The 19,382-nt window shown below is 40.1% G+C and overlaps 1 protein-coding gene across 12 annotated transcripts in view; it reads left to right on the plus strand.

The window, feature by feature from the left end:
• Positions 1-19,382, plus strand: part of SULF2 (sulfatase 2) — a 110,249-nt gene that overhangs the window by 64,807 nt on the left and 26,060 nt on the right. For all 12 annotated transcript variants that reach the window (XM_050313563.1, XM_050313568.1, XM_050313561.1 and 9 more), the window contains 3 exons: positions 9,721-9,872; positions 13,257-13,426; positions 17,654-17,804. In XM_050313563.1, coding sequence (XP_050169520.1) covers positions 9,721-9,872; positions 13,257-13,426; positions 17,654-17,804 — 473 coding nt within the window. The remainder of the gene's footprint in view (positions 1-9,720; positions 9,873-13,256; positions 13,427-17,653; positions 17,805-19,382) is intronic.

Here is a 19,382-nt window from a genome sequence, read left to right on the forward strand (position 1 = left end):
AGAAAAACCACTGCAAGCAACATCTAAATCATTCCTGACTTAAAACAGTGGATGCTGGCACTGCAGCTTGGAGCAGGGCACGGTAAGAATGGAAAAGAAACAAAGAGATCCTGTGGCAAACACTTCTGAATGTCAGTTCTCTGCCAAAGGTTCCTGTGTAAACATCTATCAAGAAAAGGAGCTGTTTTCTGTCAACGTGCACATCTCTTTCCCTGAGACAGCTTTTAAAATGCACAATGCATTGTTGCATGCTTTGGGCCTGCAGCAGCAAATATCAGGATGTTACATTGGAATACAGATTTAAACTTTCCCTTAGACATTACTTAATGAGAAAAGCTTCTCTTTTCCACTTGTCTGGCTGGCTGAATGATTAAGTCTTGAAATTGGTGACTGATTCCAGAATATTTTGTGAGCTTTATCTGCAGCCAGGAAATGAAAAGACATGTTTATCTTATTAAATTCAACAGAACTAGGGGGCAGTGGGTCAAATGCAGCCTGGCAGAAGGACACTTTTGCTTCAATGATTCTTCTGGGAGAGTTCTGTTAATTTATGTTAGGGTTTAATGTGGCTCAGTATGCAGCAAATGCAGTCCACATTTTGGCTAACTCCCCCTCCTTGCTCCTTTGGAGCAGTACCCTATAGTACAGCTAACCTGTTCACTCAGGTGGATCTGTTAGCAAAGGGAAAAGCTGCTGCTTTTATGGTGATGTGTCTGTATCTCATGGGGGTGAGTCCATACCTGAATTACACAAAGAATTAATAAATACCATTTTGCACCAATTTTGTATTTTGAACCTAGAGCAAAGTCATCGTGGGAGGTTCATCTCTGCCATTATGAAATATTTATTGGGAATAAAAGTAATAATAATTCTTAGCACTTTCATGGGGCTTTACAATAATTAACTAATGAATTAATTAAAATTCAGTGGCAGTTTTCCATTTCTGTCCATTAATATTAAAATAAGAAGATACAGTGCCTGACTGCATTCATGTAATTATTTTGCACTTCACTGTCTGAGCCTTTGACATTTTGAAGTGATTTTAACAAATTGTACAGAAGAGGAGAAAGGCTGCTGGTAAATATTTTTCAGGTTCATTCCTCTCCTTTTAATAAATATGTGACCAGTTTTTAGTATCTAGATACAGACCAGGAGTCAAATTCTTAGGTTACCTGTTCCGTGCTGTAGATTTGCTCTTCTCAACAGTTGCTACTTGATATTTTTTATTACAGAAATACTTACAAACTTAACTGAAGTAGATCTCTGTGTGTAAAAGCTTGGTAGGGAATAACTGGTGACCTAAAGAGTCAAAGGGTAGACAGAAGCAGAGGCACAGTAGTGAAGTACTTTCTACAAGATTGTGTGCAGGTGAAAAGCAGCATTAAGAAGACATGCACTGTGCTGTGCTGCACTTCTCTGTCATCTTATGTGCACAAAAAGAAAGCATTATCCAAATCAGAGTAACACCCTATGTGCAGGGAGATAGCTTTTGCAGTTGATAAAACCTGAAGACCATTGTTAAAAACAATAACCAAGTGATTTAAAAGTTATACTTAGTTTTTAGAGGTGATTTGCTTGACTAGGAACTGAAGTGCTGTGATATTCGCCTCCAAGACATTGAAGTGACTTTTCAGAACTGGGTAGCAGGTTTCTGAATTATTTATCTTGAAGATAGATTAGCTTCTGTAGATCTTTTGCTCTCTACGCTGAAATACAGAATGTGCTGAGTTGGAAGGGACCCACAAGGATCAGTGAGTCCAACTCCTGGCCCTGCACAGACTCATCCCAGGAGCCACACCCTGTGCCCCAGAGCATCGTCCAAACACTCCTGGAGCTCTGGCAGCCTTGGGGCCGTGCCCACTGCCCTGGGGAGCCTGTTCAGTGCCAACCACCCTCTGGGGGAACAACCCAACCTAAACCTCCCCTGACACAACTTCAGACCAATCCCCCTGGTCCTGTCACTGGTCCCACAGAGAAGAGATCAGTGCCTGCCCTTCCTCTTCCCCTGGCAAGGAAGTTGTAGACTGAGACAAGATACTGCCTTAGCAAGGTCTGTCAGATTATATCCATTAGATGGTTTGAGACCACCAGACTTGAAAATGGTGTAAAAGAAAGATTCAGCAGAGTGACTGCATCACAATAACTGTTATTGCTAAAGGAAACCAAGGATCTTTGAGGATCTGCTGATGTAAAGCCCAAATCCACTGTGTTGGTCTGTCTTACTCCTGATAGGCTTGGTTCATGGTGGTGAATTACTAAGCTGGTCTTTCAAAGTCACCAAGCTTAATTTATTAATGTATGTGCTGAGTTGTCTTTCCTGTATGCCCAAGGTGTGAGTGTTGTGTGTGGCCCACGTGGTTATAGCCTTGCCATCTGCAGCAGCAGCAGCACACACAGTGTGGTGGGCTCTGAGATGTGGGAATTCAGAGGTAGAACAATAAGCTCTATGGCATATTTTAATAAAGGGCTGAGAGAACAGTGATGATTTCAGACTAGACAGTGCCTACAGTGTAAAATCTGCAGATAGGTTCTAATTACAGTTTCTGAAAGTTAAATTTCAATTTCTTTGAATTTTTAAGCAACCTTGTGTCTTTTGGTATGTTTTAGTAGCAAAAGGACTGCCCTGGGACTTTTGCCATGTGTTCCAAGTTAGAGAGAACAGCACTTTCCGTCCTGGTGTGTATGTTATGCATGGAAGGACAAGAGAGGTTGTTGAGATGGATGCATTTCAGGACTGTAAGAGATAACTGACTAATTAACAAAAAAGTGTCAAATGTATTTTTTTGATCAAAAGTAAAAGGTAAACATACAGAAAACAAACCACTACAGAACCTAGATAATATCTTGTTGAAAGGAAGTGTGTGGTTATATTGAACCACAGTTGGACCTTTCTTCTAATTGGATTCAGTAAGATTTTATTGTTTTTGTTTATGAACTAATGCTTTTAGTAGTGTTCTTCCTGGTTTATTGCTAGGTGGAAGAAACCAGCTTTGCTGGTTACTTGCTTTGTTAAAATACAGCAAATAATTCTTCTTGTGCAGTGTATCTGAGTATCTCAGTATCCCTGAAACTTGGCAATCAAGTTTTCTTCAAATCCTATGGGCAGAATGGCTCTAAATGAAACTGTTTTGGGGGTGTTCCAAATAGCCTAGTGCAGACTTTGGTATTTTAGTAAAGATTCAGTGTTAGGCTATTTGTTATTAAAAAAACATCTGACAGTCCACTACTGGGGAGGGGTTTGGGTTTTATGTGTGGAGGAGGAGGAGATGTTGCATGTGATAAGAGGAGGATAAATCTAAACGTTAAGATTCTTCTGTGACCGTGGGACATAGAAGGGGAGAGTGACACCCATGGTAAATATTTATTAAAATGTCTTATTGTTGTGATTGTGACACTGAGAAATGTTTTGTGGAAAATCTGAATGACCTGGACTGGCTTCCAAGGCATATGAGCAGACTGAGCAGAGACAGGGAGCTGTGTTGGGAGGTTGTGCTGTCACCCACCTCTGCCTGTCTCTTGTAGGAAATGATGCTCTGGTGATACACCAAGACATCATATCCTGGATTGTAATAAAAGATTGATGATGGCAAAATTGCCATTTCTAGATTTTTTTTCCTTTAAATTTCTAAGGATGTGTGAGAGGGGTGTTCAGAAAAATGTTTCTGCCTTACAGTTCTAGTTGTGTTTAAACTTCCATGAGCTGTGCCATGGGCATTAATGAAAGGGTGCTTTGGCCCCAGTTCCACTGGGAATTTTCTTACCTGAGAAGGACAAGCAAGACTTGGCTCACCTTCAGCATTCTTCAGTTCAATTCCTTCTTGACCATTTCAAGATATTTGGATTGAGTACTTTTGTTTTATTTGGCTTCATCTGCTCCCCTCCAGCCCATTCCCCTGATTCATTAAATAGATCTTGGCACTGATCCCTGGCCACAGCTGAGCAATGTGCAACACAAACTCAGGAAGAGGAACAAAGGTGTCACAGAGATTACTGTGCATTGCCTTTGTCCTGCTGGATATCAGACCAGTCCCCTGGCATCACAACCTGTAGGCTACTCTGCCTGCAGTGCTTACAAGTCAGTGTGCACCATGGGCTTTGCAATTATTGTGTTTCATCAATTGAACGGCATTTTTTACTCCAGTTACAGAGAAGAGCTGTGCATGTAAAGGCCCTTGCCTTTAGTACTACTCCTTTTATGTCCCTGTGATGATGGATGGAACATGTGATCTTTAAGAAGTGTATTACAGGTTAGAGGAAAATTGGCTGTCAGTGTGCAGTAGACTAAAAATGTGTGTGTTTATACACCTGCACTCCTTTTAGTCTACCTGGTGAAATACTCCAGTGAAATCATCATTTCAAGAACTACTACAGACATAAAAAAGACGAGAAACAATGAAAAGTACTTGGAACCCAGTCTTCCTTAGCATCCTGAACCTGATGAAACTAAAGGGATCTGAGAACAAAATGTAGTCTTAAAAATACTCTAATATTTAGGAATATCCTCTATGTTTTATGCAACCCATTAATTAGATTACTGCAGTTACTGAGGTAATAATACTAATGGTGTATCTTCTAATCCTTGCAGGAGTGTTGTATTTCCTGTTGTCACAAAAGGTACCAACTGGGGTGGTTTTGTTCAGGGGACTTCAGCAGTTGGGAGTTACTGATTTTTGGAAAATCTAGTCAATTACTTTGAGACCTGCTAAGAACTGATGTCTAATCTTTCCCATGGAACCAAATTTAATGCTAAGGTGTAGACTTTTCTGTCAGAACCCCCATATTTCTGCTGTAAATACATTCATTTCACTAGGTTTATTCCATTGTACATTGTCAGTTTAGGAGTGTATCTGGCCATGATGTGAATGCAAAGCAGAGTTGACCTTTGAGCTTACTGCTTGTTCCATGCATACTAAGCAATCTGAGAGTACTTTCTCATCTGCTTTCCTCTGATTGTCTCTCAGAGGACAGAAAGTACTGAAAGTATATAGATATACAGCAGAAATAAGGTCAGAAATGCCTCCCCCTCCTTCACCTCTCCAAAGTGCAGAACTAAGGGGTTGCTTTAGCGTAGCTAACTGATCAACTTTGAGCTGGGAAAAACTGGTATCAGACATAGAAATAAAAGATTTTAGAGGGGTAAACAAACCTGTATCAGTAACTTAAGGTTCGTACTCAAAACCTGGGAAATTGGCTGTTGAAATAGCTCAGAAAAGCAGTGCTCTCTGTATATTTTTAAAGTACTTAATGCTCAGCATTCATGTTTAAATATGGGGGGTTAATAGCTTAAAATATGAGTTTAACTTCACAGTGGTGGTGGTAAGTGCAATTTCATGGGGTGCTAATGGGTGGATGCAGCTCAGCAGCATGAAGAGGATGAGTCTTGGAGGAGGAATGTGTGGTAAAAATACTGACCTTACTGTCCAGGAGTTACAAAAAGCTGAATTTTACTTTTTCTCAGCTTCAGGATGTGTTAGGAGGGCATGAACATTCACAGATACGTTCCTAAATACTCAAATCCTGGAACTGTGTATATTCAACTGAAGATGGGCCTTGTAAGTCATCTGGTCCATCATGGGATCACAGGCTAATTCAGGTTGGAAAGGTCTCTTTTCCACCCCCTGCTCGAAGCCTGCCCCAGGCCACGAGGGCTTCATCCGTTCTAACCTGGAAAACACCAAGGACTGGAGCTGCACAGTGTTTGTGAAAGCCCCTTTCACTCTTTGACTCCTCTTTGTGAAGAAGTTTTTCTTTCCATCCAGGCTGACTTTCACTTGTTTCAGTCTGTGCTGGTTTTTTCCTGTCCTCCAAGAATGCCCCACCACGAAGAGCCTGGCTTTGTCTTCTCAATGACCTCACAGGTGAAAGGGTGACCAAGTGCCCCAGAAACCAGGCTGACCTTGCTCTGGGGAGTTTGTTTCTCGAGTACAGACCTTGCCTTGGCTTTACAAGAGCAAGAGCTGTGTCTTCCTCTGCCTCCCAACCGAAGGTTGCTGTCAGGAGGTGGGTGCCAGTACTCCTCTCACACCTTCCTTTCTTGATTTCTTTCTTACTTTATTGAAAAAGAACATAAATGCTCTGAATGTAAATACTGTCACACAGATTATCTGTGGAGGACTAACCATGGTCAGAATCAGAGCTGCCACATCAAGGAAACTGATGAAAGACTGAAATTCTGCATCTGAATCTGATCTGGCAGTTTTGCACTGGTGAATCTCTGACTGCCACTGCATTCCTGTTTCTGGTTTGAGAACTGAAAATGGTTTGTTATATCCATCTCCCAGTGCTGGACAGTCTGCAGGGAATAAAGAGGGATGAACTTCATTTCACTGATGCATCCCAAATGATCTTGATTTCCAGTTTAATGGAGAGCTTTGTGAATATCCTTTGTTAGATGAATTTTAGTTGTGTTAAGTATTTTTAGGTATTAGGAAATGAATTAGTGTTTAAAGAAAAGGGGAAAAAACACCAACAAACCTGTAGTTTAGTAGATGATACAGACAGACAGTAGAACGAGCTTGAACATTTCCAGTGATGATAAATGATGCCTTGGTGTCCCCTTTGATTGTGCTTTTACACTACATTTTGATAGTCTGCTAGATCTACTTTTTAAGCAATGAGCCACGCTCTTGATATTTCTGGTGCTTGTGTCACCTTCAGAGCAGACCTTTGTGTTAATTGATAGCATGGGGAAAATTCTTTTGTGTTCCTTTTTTTTTTTTTGTTTCCCCTTACAGGAAGAGCTTAAAAAAGAAAACCTCTTGTAAAAATTCCACTTCATACCAAAGGGTTTTGTAGGTGCTTATCATCGAAGGGCAGGGCTCTGAGAAAAGAACCTGGGAGGGTTATGAACCCCTGAGGAAGTGGTAACAGTGTACAAAGGACTCCATTTGTGTGTATCCTGTTTTTTGTAGTCGTAGGAAAAACTGTGTTGTGTGGCATTTTAAAGTCAGAGAAAATAATGGGTTTATTCAAAATAGCTGGGTGGTTTTTAATGATCGGCTGGCTGTAGGAACACGGCTGAGCAGCCTCTGTGAGTGTTTGGTGATGAAATCTTGGAGCAGTTTGAAACTGGAATGTACCAAAGACGTGTGTGCTCTGGCAAGCAGCTGTCCCTGGTGGTCAGCTAATCTGATGAGGAGGGAAAATTGTGTTGCAGAGAATGTTATATTGCAAAATGGAGATCTTGGATCGGCATCCAGAGAGCTTTATTGGAACACAATATTTTGTACTGAGGAGGAATGACATTTAAAATTTTTTTAATAACAAGGGAGGAGGGAGGAAAGAAAAAGATGTGAAATGAGAGATTGGAAATAGCAGAGGGAATTATTTAAAGCGCTGTGACATCCATGCAAGGCTATAAAGACATCCTGGGTGTGCAGTGGGGGAGGGTGTGTAAAAGGTGTGGGAAGGAACTTCTGCCAGGCTTTCCTTTAGTGCCTGTGCAGAACAGCAGTGAAGGAATGCTTTACAGAATGCCTGTTTCCTGAGGGCTTCAGCCAGCTCAGCCAGAACTCCCATGCTTTTTTGGAGAGTGGATTGGTGTCCATGAGCAGAAAGGGCAAATACATCTCAGTTTGGCTGGGATGTGTTGGGTGGGGCACGGGAGGCTTTGGGCTGCCTTGAGCACTCCTGGGACAGTGGGCAGTGTTTCAGTCCTGTGTCCCGGGTTACTACACCAGAAAAGAAATGTGATCTGTGTTGTCTTTTACCCACAGGCCCTGTGAGTTGCCTGTCATTCTTTAAAAATTAGGAGCTCTTCATAAAGCAGAATCTTTTGGAAAAAGTGTATATGTTGTATGAATGCAGTCCCTGAGTAATAGGATAATTTTCATCTACAGTGGAGCAGATCTTGTTGTGCTCATTGCTGCTAGATCAGTTTGCTTGGTTGGAGAGGATGTCATGAGGCAGTTCAGGACTGTGAGACAAAATGTTTTCTGCAGTATGTTCATCACTCGCTTAAACCTTTTTTAAGTGACTCATCTGCAAAATATTTTTAAAGCACAGTGTAATTTTAAAGAATTTATTGATTATGTGCCAATAGATGTGCCCTTCTCATCTTCTGTGATACAGATCACTTTAAAACACTTCAGAAGATCTCAGACATTCACTTTCTCGTGCCTTACCTTACATATTAATTGAATACATTGAAGTTTGTTGAGAAGGCTGATTTAAAATAGGCTTTTGCATTCTGCCTAGGCACTTTTTGGATCTTATGGACATGCACAGTGTACTTACTACCTCTGAATTTATTTAATTCCATTCTACTATACTACAGTGTGGCTAATATCACGTTTCTCACATTCTTTACAAAAAAGCCCACTATCAGGTAATGATTTGGAGCTCTCTCACGTACCATTTTATATCACTGTTTCTCACTCAGTCTGTCTCTGGACAGCTATTCAGCCTGGTACAAGTAGACATAAATCTGTTTCCTTCAGCGAGGCAGGCCCTTTTTTCAGTGGGCTGAAATCTGTGCCACTTCTATGCACAGTATTGCTCTTTGCATTTATGTACATACAAGAAGGTGCAGTGTCAGACACTACAGACTGCAGGCTTAAAAAATACTAATTAAGTACTTGGGAATCGTGAATTGTATGCTGAAATCCCACAGATTATGTGGTGAGGTTTAATCTCAGTCAGAGTGTGGAATCTCAGATTTGTGTTGTCCTCATAGAAGCACAGATGTTCACTGAGCTGGCCAGTGTGAGATGCTGCAGACAGGGTGTGCCTCTGGATTAAGAATGTTTGTAATGACAAGTGGAACGAGTGTAAAGGTCACTATGATGATACCGACTTGTATTGCCAGACCATTCAAACATTGAGATCTGAGCTCTGAGCACTAAAAACTTCAGATGCTTAAAGCCCAAGAGCAGAATTTTACCTTTAAGCTTTAAAAAAACTAGGTAGGTGAATGGAGTCTCCCAGTATAATTTATCCTGTAATTCTCTAGTTATTACATAATATCATACCACCAAACTAATACTGAAAGATACTTTCCTGTAAATTACTAATTTTTTACTGAAGGCTGTGAAAGCATCATTGGGTACCTCATGTTCTTTGGAGACCTTGTGTTCTTTCCATAGTAATCTAATGCTTTTAATTTTCCTTAACCCTTTCCTGGCATAGGCATGGCTCTTCTGGGAGAAGGGCTGAGGCACCAGCCCTGTGTTCTGTAACAACCCTAGTGCTGGTTCTGCCAGACAGGCTTCAGTTCTTCCATGCAGCAAGTTTAAAATCCCATCATATTGTCCAACCCTCATTTGTCATCATTTCTCCCCAGCAAACCTCCTATCAGTGACTTCACTGCTTCTCCCAGTTCCACTGGGGGAGATGGCTGAGTGGGTGTCACCAAAATGAGAAATGGGGCTAAATCTGGTGATGCAGAGTAGGATGAGATAATGTGGTAACTGGCACTATTTTAAGCGTTCTCTGTTTTGTTCATCTCACTCCAGATGTATCAGGCACTGAAGAAAGGATAGTGCTAATTGGGGTCCAGTTTCTCCTGTGCATAGTCAGGCTGTAAATCAAAAGATCTGCATTATGGAGATATAAATACAAAAACCCACAGACCAACTTATGTCTTACCTTAAATCTGTTGTCCTGGAGAGAATAGAGTTGTTGTCAGAAGAAACAGAAAGGAAAGAATCTGGTTGAATATGGTGTCTCTGAAGTGTTTCTGTTATGCCTTCTTACTACACTTCTGCTTTCTCTATCCCCTAGCTTTCTTTGGGAAGTACCTAAATGAATACAATGGCTCCTATGTGCCTCCTGGTTGGAAAGAATGGGTTGGATTACTTAAAAACTCTCGATTTTACAACTACACACTCTGTAGAAATGGAGTGAAGGAGAAGCATGGATATGACTACTCCAGGGTAGGTCCTATTGATTTATTTTATTAACGTTTGGACGTGACCACAAGAAAGCTGCACTTTATGGTTTCAGTCTAACTAAAGAATTCTTTTTGTACTTGAAAGCTGGTACATGTACCATTATCTACAACCCCCAACAGCAGCAGTGTCTGGACATTTTGTTATCTTCCATTCTGGGAGGGTCATGGTACTGAAAACATTATTAGCAGCAATGGAAACAAACAAAATGTCCTGAGGCTGTGTTAGGTATTATGAGCTGAAGATGTGAAAATGGGTTTAAATGCTGCATGATGGCTATTTCTGTGTTTTGTACTTTAATTATTGTGTGACTCTGATTTTCATCTGTTCCCTTGGTATAGAACTGTCTTCAGTGGAGTTACACAAGCATTAATGAGATAAGAATCCAGTTCCTCCAGCTGGACACATCTTTTTAGTTTAAAGAACTTGTTTCACAACCACGATATGATGGAGAATTCCTAGAATCTTGCTACAACATAGGATGATTCTGAATGAGTGGAGAATTTAACTATTATGTTTATATTTCCATACATACGGGTGCAGATGTTTCCTAATATCCTTTCAAGGATGGTTACACCCTGACCAAACTTACAAAAAGGCTTGATAGTCATTGTCAAATGCAGCATCATTTTTTATCTCATCTACCATGTTCCAGCTCAGTACCTGTTTGCAGTCAGGAGCACATTTATTTCAACCAAAAGTGTTCTTTTCCAAAGGAACCACTGTAGTGGAGTCCTAAAATGGGCTGAAGTGATGCTGAAGTATGAAGGTAAATAAATCTGTCCATAAATTGCTCTAGTTTTGGGGTATAACATAGGAAGTAGAGTCACTCTGAAGAGATTTGTAATGTGTATTTATTTAACAGGGATTTGGTTTGCTTTCTCTTCTTGGGCACAAATCCTGCCTCTGTGTTTGTGTTTCGTTAGCATTGTGTTCACAGTCAGTATTTCCTTTCAATGGTTGATATCTGCGATTTCCTGTCTGTGATTTCCCCTTTCTTCTGCCCTATTTGCCTTTTTTAATTGAATGTACTCCGTGTTGAAAGATAAAATTTCACAGTCTGCCAGGGTTTCCTTGTCCAGCACCAGCTGCTAAGGGGAAGGGGCAACTGCTGTATGGGATTATTTATCTTTTATTGTCCTTCTGATCTGTGAAGAATGAGAGAGAGCTGATCTTTGCAGCTGTGTACCAAAAACGTTATGGTGGGAATTTATCTTATGGTGTGAGGGAAGTGATTCCACACTCACTGTTCTCCATCTCCATCCATTGTACCATGGAGTCAACAGGAAGTTTATGTTCCAGTATCCTCAGCTCTGATTTGTGTGTGCAACACTTGAAAATGTTTAGGTTTTCACTTGTTGTAGTTTTTCTTACCAAGTTTGGTAATAAAAAAAAAAAAAGGCTGAAAATGATGAAAATAGAGATGTCTTTATAGTCTTCATATTTGTGCATAATAGATAGCTGCAGTAATAAACAGGTGATAGTGTGCAGAGCATCAGCACTGGCTGATGTTAACACTGGAGTTCAAATGAACAAACAAGCTGAAATATAAGACTGTTTATCTTTCTTTCCTGTCATTTTTGTTGCTGGAAACTTAATTTTCCAGCAGTAAACGATATAATCAGATTATATTTTAGCCCTATCTATTTAACATAGTTAATTATGTGCCAGTGGAAAACTAGAAAAAACATTACCGATTATTCTGCCCTCCAAAGTGACTGCTAAGCACTTATGCTCTGAAAATGAAATTATTTCAGATTTTTTTTCAGGATATATTCTACTTCGATTTTTCTTTTTCGCTTTCCGTCAACTTTTTTTTTACATGAATTTTGATTTTGTACAGCTACATCCTCTACAATAAGGAGCTTCAAATAAATCCTGTAAGAGATCAGCTAATTGAAATGTTTCTGTTTGGTCTTTTGGCCTGCTAAACAGTGAGTTTGCAGTGATTTTCACTTTGACCACGTGGAAACCTTCATCTTCAAAGTGAAATTGGAAAACTGTGCTCTTCTATTGGCTAAATCAAAGATGAGTTACACACTTAAAGTGAGTGCCCAGGTTAAAGAAGAGAAACATTTAGGATAAACAGCACTTTTTGAGAGCACTTCAGTATTCATTCCCTCCCAGCTATGAGTATTGTCTCAGGTACTGAAAGCACATTCAGAAGTCAGTTTTGCATTGGTCTGGCTTATTGTACATTCTCCCTTCCCCTGCATGTTCTTGTGAGTGGAGGTCCTTCAGCTGATGCCTCTTTATACCTCCTTTGTGAGTGAGGAGATACCTCAGTAACAGTGCTGATCGTGGCAGTTTCATAACAGGCATGGCTTGTGCTGGGACCAACGTGTGAAATTATAAACGGAGACTCTGCTGGCCTTGTTCTGGGATAGACAGGAAATAACCTGGGGAAAGTAAATACAGCCCATGGAAAAGGCTTCCTTTGATGAAGGATAAGCTGAATTCCCAGCTCAGGACGTTGGCAGTGGGGAAGAGGTGCAAGGAAGAGAAGCACAGCCAGAAAGCTGTACTGAGAAGGAGATGCAATCCAGTATGTACCACACCTTGTACTGGCTGGCTTGACCAGAGGCAGATGTTAGGCCTGATTTTACATTCTGCTGTGGCATAACACTTGTTTTGGTTTTTTAAAGGTGCAACTTCATATCCTACTCGTGTTTGAGGGGTATTTATATTTGTAGCATTTATATTTGTCCTGTGAAGCAGGAGAACGTGCCTTAAAAACGTCATTAAAAATGCTGTCTTCAATCCCTGTAGCTTTTAGAGATATCAGAAAAACAATAATGATGCTTCTCAGAAAATAGATAGTCAACTCCTCTAAAGGAAGTTTTCTAAATTCTCAACCATATAAAACTCTATCAGATTGTCACTGTAATATTGAATGAAATTTTTTGTCCAATTAACCCACCATCTTTTACTGACTTCTGGTTCAGAGGGAGGTTAAAAAAAGAACATCAAGCCATTTGTATTTTCAAAGGCTATACACCTTGAAGATACTGACTCTAATTTTCTTTTTATTTTTATATTAATACCTGGTCATTGTATTTAGTATTGTGATCTTCATAATGTAATTACCCACTTTGGGAAGAAAGAGGCTATCTGATCTTATTTAATGCCATTCATTTCTGAGGAAAAGCTAGAAGCTGTTGTTTTTATATTTCTAGGCAGTGAAGAAAGAAGGATTTGATTTTAGTTATTTATTTTTTTTTACTCCTTCCTCCCATCTTTCTGAGTGAAGTAGCTCCTTTTTTTTTCCCCCTGTTTCTTATGATACCTCAGACCTTCCCTTCCTGTCTCACCCCCCCAATTTGAAATTCCTTTTCAAATATCTCATTACACTTTTACTTCTACTTGCAGGATTATCTAACTGATCTGATTACCAATGACAGTATTACCTTCTTCAGACTCTCAAAGAAGATGTATCCTCACAGGCCCGTGCTGATGGTTATAAGCCATGCTGCTCCTCATGGCCCTGAAGATTCAGCCCCTCAGTACTCACATCTCTTTCCTAATGCCTCACAACACATGTAAGGAAAAAAAAAAAACCAAACCCCTTTGATTTTTCAGGTTCTGGAGTGTGGAATTCCTGGGTAACAATGTTTTTCTTTATAATACTCTTGGCATAACCTTGTTACAAATATGTAAGAAGAGTTTCCAGACTTTTGTTTTGTTTTGTTTGTGTCTCTTCAGACCGGTACAAGTATTTGGAGAATGGCTGCAGAATTAATTGGGCATTGTTACAGCCTCTTTGGGAATTAAGGCACTGTTTTTCTTTTGAGCAAGGAGATCAAAATCTGGTTCTTGGGCTGTAAACTCTTCAGGGAAGGAAACTCCTATGTCCCTATTCTTATGTATAAAGTATATTATTTTAGGGATATTAGCAGAAATCACGTATTATACAATACTTTCATATATGGAAAGAAGGCAAATGCAGGCTTGCAGCACCAGATGAGACAGACTATTTCAGAGTGAGCTGGTGTGTCTGTCCATGAGCCAATGCAGTGTCTTGAATGGATCCCAAAAGCAAAATCACCTGGTTCCTGAATTACCACGTTCCCAAGCTCCACATTGAGATGGCTCTTGTTTATGGCACAGGGACAGCTCTGGAATGCTGCATTGCAGGGATCTCCTTGCATGTGGATAAAGTGAGTGGTTCTCCCAAATCCCTTTCTCGACACAGCTGAAAACATTCCAGTAGTTTTCTAATTCCTGGCTTCATGCCTTCATTGGTGTTCAGCATTTGGAACTTTCTTCCTGTGTGCTGCAGCCCCCCTTTTTTAAGGGGAATTTTGTCTGATTTTGGATTTGTGAAGGAGCTGGGAACTGATGGAAATAATAATCAACTGATGACCAAAGCTGCTCAGGCCTAGTCCAGAGTCCAGTGAAACCCATTTGAGCTTTTATGCTTAATTTAAAATAGAATCTGAGGGAAAAAGCTTCCTTTGTTCTATTGTCTGGTTATTGCATAACTTAGAATTACGTATTTCATTATTTTCTACAGTGGCATAGATCTACAGCAATTAAGTATTTAATGTTTGCCATATTGTGCTCATTTATGTTCTTTGAAATGAAAATTACAGACATGACCAGTGAGCAACTTCTCATGGCTTATATCCTTTAGAAGGCATTTGGATCTGGGAGATGATAATCATCTATCTTGCAACAGTCTGTACTGATTTACTTGCTAGTTGAATGAAAAAGAGTAGAAGGATTTGAGGAGGACCAGTAGTGAGAAATACAGACTATATCTATTTTTCTTTTGCTCCTGGTTTAAGTCTTATTGTTGTTCACACAGATTAGGTTTATCCTTCTGATTATAAAGTAATTACACAATTTTTTTTTTTTTTTTAAATTTTAGGTGACTTTTCTTACAATGATAACAATTACATAGGAAGTATCTCCTCATGGAAAGGAGTTTTGTTTGTAAAACAAGAAATTACCATGGTAGATTAAGGAACTGTGTTTTTCTTTTGGATATGAATTTTATGTACATCTACCACAAAGAAACTGCCAGTCATCTTCTAAACAATTTTTCCAGCACTGCATAATGATAATAATTTGTAAGGGCTTTTATTGACCTGGGTTTAAGAGTAAATGTAAAAAATGCAGAACGTGTGCATAGAGTGAGGGAGACGATGTGAGTTGTTCTCTGCTTTGTTTTTTCCCCTTGTTCCCATATTCCAGGGAATCCCTCAGTGACAGGTAATCTGTCAATTAAAAAAGGTCATGGGCTGTTGTTGCAGTTTGTGGATATGGTAGGGCAGGATCAGAACACAGGGGGCAGGAACACTTAGGAATTGTCCTAAAGCAGTAAGAAATACCCTGAAGAGTCTTTGCCCAGTCCCAGCCTCAGCAGGCAGGACACCCTGGGCATGGCTGTGACACAGGCACATTGTGGAGCTGTGTCCAGGGCCAGTGGAGGTGGCAGTGCAGTGCTTGCCATCCCCACTGCATGGGGAGGCACTGCTGGCAGTGGTTAGAAGCTGGTGGTGAGGGGTTTAGCACAGACAGTCAGGGTGCTGCTTTGCTTGGGAGCTCTGGGATCTCCTGTGGCGAATTTGTGTGCTGTTCTCTTGCTGCTTTTGTTCCGTGTTCATGGCTGGTGTGACCATTCTGCCCCACACTGCAGCCTCTCCCTCTCATCCTGGAGAGCTCCTTTCTGGGCGCGTCTGTGGTCTTGTCGTGTCTGAAAATTATTCACAGAGCAAATCCCTCGGCTGCAGGGCTGGTTTTCCTTTATTCCTGCTTCTGCTGTGAGCTGCAGAGAGCACGACAGCCAGGCAGCTGAGCAGGGATCAGAAATGTTGCTGCAACAGAGGGGACATTTTCCCACCCATCTTTTCCAAGGTCAGATGCAATCTGACTGGGACTTACCTTCTGGGTGCATTTGAAGGAGTTATCTTAACCAACTTCTAGGAATGTTACATCTGTGTATTCTTCCATAAGGCAGAAAAATCTGTTAAGCATAAGAGGGTTACATTTGTAGTAATCAAAGAAAATCACAGGCTTTGGTTGGATTATGTAGTGGGAGGTTTCAAATCAACCAGGAAATCACGAAGTAAGCTGAAAAGGAGGTTGCAAAGCATTTTTGATTCATTCTGGGCATCACATAGCAACAGTTTCCATAACTGTCAGCATTTTCAAAGAAGCAATGCCATTATTTCGGCCACAATAACATTCTGAAATTCAAGAGACTATTAACATTGCAGAGAGAATAAACACCAGCCCTTTCCTCCCTGTATGAAGAAGCCTCCACTTGCCACCTATGCACATTTTTCAGATAGCATCTGACAGAGGCTTTCAGCATAAAGCATTTCACTGGCAGATTATTAGCTTCATATTTATATTAAATCTCTTAATATTACCTGTCACATTTAAAGATATATTAGATACCCAGCATTTTGATGAGAAGTTTCAGCTTATATTACTGTTATTTATCTTAATAACTTACCCTACTGCTCTGTTGCATACACAAAATCAACAGTAGAATTTTGCCAGATAGGAGCTGAATTTATCAGGAAATTCTGTGTTGCTAAGAGGAAAGGAATGGAGTATCTGCTGTTCTTTCCTGTGTTACTGTCACCCTCTGGGCTTGTGCATTTGCATAGACTGAGTTTATTGCTCTGAATGAAAGGAGGAAGCCTAACCAAATTACTCAGGAAAAGTAATCTTTAATATTTTAGACTCTGCAGGCAATGTGTTTGAGCCAGGGTGTGAGGAAATTGGAAAAGGTTGTTTTCAACCTTAAGTAATACCAAACTTTAAAGGAATAGATATAGGAAGTAAAAATAGTACTTCTTGCAAATGTAAGCTATAATATAACTTCTTGGGGAGTTAGTGATGCAGAGAGTTGACACCATGGTAATAAACCCTTCTTTAGGTTCAGCTGACCTAGAGCAATATAATAATGAACAGAAAAGTGAGAGCTGGGACTCCCAACAATGTGAAACTATGGACAATCAGTTACATTTTCCTTATCACTTTAATGGTGTCCCAGGACCATGAGAACTTGGAGGGGCAGTGATATTTCAGGGGGATGTCGAATCCAGTTTTTTGCAGGGACTTTAATTGAAGTTTCTGATGATCACGAAGGATTTGGTGGCTGTAATGTGTCTTCAAAATACAACCCTGTTTCCCTTCAGCCCTGCTTTTCTTGGCAGGTCTTTAAAATCCATTTGCACCCACTAGTGCTGCTCACATGCCCTTGGATACCAGCAGGCAGAGTGCCTGTGCTTCTCTGGTGCGTGAGCGTGAAAATACTCAAGCAGCCAGTCATGCATAATTCCAGACAGCTCTTAAAGAACAAAGTAGAACCTTTTCAGCAAGTCCTGTGGTTGTCTTTAAACAGCTTGCACGAGCCACAGTGTTTGGTGCTGATGTGGGCAGAGTGAAAGCAAAGCAATTACGTGAGTAGGAGCTGTGTGACATGTGCTTCATCTTCATCATGCTTGTGGAGTTGAAACATCTGAGGCCAGTCTGTTGGCTTCCAAATGGATCCATATTAGTCCGAAGTCACTGCAAAAACAAGGTGTATTTACTCTTTTCATGGATTTATTCCCCACGGAGTTGTTTTTCGTTTTCCCACGTTTCATAACATGAAAGTATAAGACATTTCCAAACTAAATCTAATATTTTCTTGTGCACCTTGGAGAGTAAGTCCTATCGTGTCGATAAAGTAGAAGTTACTAATATTTATTATGATGGCTTTTTTTTCTACTTGGCTAAAGCCTTCTGGTTTCCTCTGTGTTCCTTAGAACTCCCAGTTATAACTATGCTCCAAACCCAGACAAGCACTGGATCATGAGGTATACTGGTCCCATGAAGCCCATACACATGGAGTTCACCAACATGCTCCAGAGAAAGCGCCTCCAAACACTCATGTCTGTGGATGACTCAATGGAGATGGTAAGATTAGGAGTGCCCTTTATTGTTTTTTTCTTTTTGCTAAACAGGTTTCTTGAGTTAAAGCTGTAGATGAAGATAAGGGAGAAAGGAGGAGGAGGAGAACTGCATCAGTTTTCTAATAGTGTGTCATCCTCTCACCACTGATCATTTTGGCTCTTCATTCTGTGTATAAGGATCCACATCTCCTAAAGTCCAGTACCATGAGGTGGTTGGTGTGGGCTGATTTGTTACCACAGAACCACTGCTGAGTGAGGGGAAGAGGAAGGGATCACCTGAAAAAATATGTATCATATGTCCTAAAAGTGTACCCTCTGATAGAGAAAAGTCATCCTACAGTCTGCTGGAAATAAATACCTAAATGTGTTCTTGTTCTGATCCTGTAACACTGAGTTTCTGAGAGAAGAAAACAACAGCAGCAAAAAGTGATGTTACAGAAGTCCTCACTGGAATGATCTCATGGTAAACCCAGCCCAGGATGTTAAATGTTGGAAATAAAGAAATAAATATATACGTTGATACATTAAAAAATTTAATTAAGTCTACATTAGGTAACAGTGAGATCTCGTAATGCAGACTGGGTGTCTTCAACAGAAATGTCTGAATTCACTAAAAACTACTCTGAATAAGAGTGGTTTTCCAGATCTAAAAAGGCAGATTTGAAGGAGTTGCAATTTACTGCTTATTTCTTGGCATTCTTATTCAAAAAAGGTAGAACATAAAATAAGTGGAGTGCTGTAAAGGAAAGATGAGATTATATGGGTGGTATTGCATAAATTTGTTACTTATGTCTTATAATTACTGATTCAGGCAAGTATGATCTCTGTCTCATGTTAATGAACCTGTTCAGATGGTTCAGATTATCAGCATTAGGGGAGATTAGTGATTTTACTACTCTGCTTGGATTTTCTGTTCAGTGAAATGGTTTCACTCTGGGTGATTGACTGCAGGCAAAATCAGTTAGGTTGTTTTTTAGTTCTAATTACCAAGTTCTCCTGATCTTTTCCACTGAATTCTATGTGTCTAATAGTCTTTCAAAACTCAAAAGAAAAAACAACCAAATACCTCACACAGAACAACAAAACCAGCACAAACACACTCAAACGAACAAAAAAACCCCAAACTAAACAACCCATAAAAGAAGCAAAAATAAACCCCCAAACCAACAACATCGGAGTTTGTTTTCTTCTGTGCTGGTGGGTTCTGGGGTGTGTGAGGCACCGCTTTGCTGGTACCCCACCACCTTCGTACCTTTGCAAGCCAAAACATTACGTAAAAATTGATCTTTGGTGCTCAAGTTGATACATTTCACATAAAGATGCTCCTGTAAATTTTTGTAAGCAACCACAGAGTTAAATCTCATCTTAATTCTCCATGGTGAGAGGGTATGACCGAGTGTTGTTGATCTGGAAGATATTGTGCAAATATTCTGCATAATGGGGGCTCATTGAGTGAGGCAAGATCATTGAGTGTTGCTTAAATAAATGTGAGATTTCAAATGCTGTCATTTTATTAAAATTGTTTGCTGCAGGAAAAAGATAAAGGTCGAGAGAAAATTTCAAAAATGACAACTTGAAACTC

The sequence above is a fragment of the Myiozetetes cayanensis genome, unplaced genomic scaffold (assembly GCF_022539395.1).
Source record: "Myiozetetes cayanensis isolate MyiCay16 unplaced genomic scaffold, myiCay2020 scf19, whole genome shotgun sequence".
Taxonomy (NCBI): Eukaryota; Metazoa; Chordata; class Aves; order Passeriformes; family Tyrannidae; genus Myiozetetes; species Myiozetetes cayanensis.